Source organism: Carlito syrichta, unplaced genomic scaffold, assembly GCF_000164805.1.
Source record: "Carlito syrichta isolate Samal-C Ts95f unplaced genomic scaffold, Tarsius_syrichta-2.0.1 Scaffold308897, whole genome shotgun sequence".
Lineage (NCBI taxonomy): Eukaryota > Metazoa > Chordata > Mammalia > Primates > Tarsiidae > Carlito > Carlito syrichta.
In genome coordinates, this window is record NW_007252993.1 from 6002 (window position 1) to 7416 (window position 1415).

The 1415-nt window shown below is 64.8% G+C and overlaps 1 protein-coding gene across 1 annotated transcript in view; it reads left to right on the plus strand.

The window, feature by feature from the left end:
* Nucleotides 1–1415, plus strand: part of FLII (FLII, actin remodeling protein) — a 13302-nt gene that overhangs the window by 4964 nt on the left and 6923 nt on the right. The window contains exons 11-13 of the mRNA XM_021716743.1: nucleotides 309–456; nucleotides 619–755; nucleotides 950–1162. Of these exons, the coding sequence (XP_021572418.1) occupies nucleotides 309–456; nucleotides 619–755; nucleotides 950–1162 (498 nt within the window). The remainder of the gene's footprint in view (nucleotides 1–308; nucleotides 457–618; nucleotides 756–949; nucleotides 1163–1415) is intronic.

Sequence of the window (1415 nt, forward strand, 5' to 3'; positions counted from 1 at the left end):
CTGGGGAGGGCCCACCCGAGACCCAGCTGAGGTGTGTGCCCCTGGATCGAGGTCTCCTGGAGGAGTGGCCGGTTCCAGGGTGCCCGGGGGGGGAGCTGAGCCACGTCCCTGTACCCATCGCACACCCCACCGCATCATTTGAGACTCACGACCAGCCTCAGAGGTCGGTGGGACGAGGACCCAGGCCCCTGGCCTCAGGCCTGGGCCTTTTGGCCCTGCAGCTGCAGACAAGGGCGAGATCCCAGGCTTGGTGTGGCCGGGTGGTGGGACCCAGGCTTAGCGCCAGCTCTGCTCACCCCACGGCACAGGTCCTAGACGTGCGGGAGAACCCCAACCTCGTCATGCCTCCCAAGCCCACTGACCGCGCTGCGGAGTGGTACAACATCGACTTCTCACTGCAGAACCAGCTGCGGCTGGCGGGGGCCTCTCCTGCCACAGTGGCTGCAGCAGCAGCTGGTAAGTAGGGGAAAGTCTGGCCTGGGAGACTTTGGCCCCCACTTACCCATCTTAGGTGGGCTGCTGTTCTTTACACCCTAGGGGATGGGGCCAGCCCCTGCTTGGCTGGATGCCCAAGGGGGTGGGCCCAGCCAGAGCTCACCCGTTTGCCCCTCCCCTAAGCAGGGAGTGGGCCCAAGGACCCCCTGGCCCGCAAGATGCGCCTTCGGAGGCGCAAGGACTCAGCCCAGGACGATCAGGCCAAGCAGGTGCTGAAGGGCATGTCCGACGTGGCCCAGGAGAAGAACAAAAAGCAGGAGGTGAGTTGACTCGGCGGGGGCAGGGCAGGTAGCCCTGGACGCTGCTCAGGGCAGACTGTGTGACCTGGGCCAAGAGGCCGGGGGCCCTGGGCAGAGGAGACAGCCATGCAAAGGCCCTGAGGTGGGTAGCAAGCACAGAGACGGGCCTGAGTGGCTTCGTGGAGTGAAGGCATGCTCTGTGATTGTAACTCCAGGAGGGTGTGGATGTGGGGACCCCTGGAGGAAAGGCGCGGCGCTGGGACCAGGGCCTGGAGAAGCCGCGCCTGGACTATTCTGAGTTCTTCGCCGAGGACGTGGGCCAGTTGCCCGGCCTGACCATCTGGCAGATCGAGAACTTCGTGCCTGTGCTGGTGGAGGAAGCCCTCCACAGCAAGTTCTACGAGGCTGACTGCTACATTGTGCTCAAGGTGAGGGCTGGGCACACCATGCCGAGCCACGTGGCCCTGTGCCCTCGTCTTAGCTGGCTCAGAGTTCCCAGCTGCATCGTCTTGTTCAATGAGGCCAGGGGGAGGTGGGCAGGCAGCTGAGGCGGTCCAAGCTAGGGTGGCTGGGAAGCCATTGCTGGCTAGAGCTGCCTCTCGGGCAGCTGAAAGTCGGGACGGGAAAGCCGGGCTCGGTGGCTCAGCCTGTAATCCCGCGCCTTTGGGAGGCTGAGGTGAG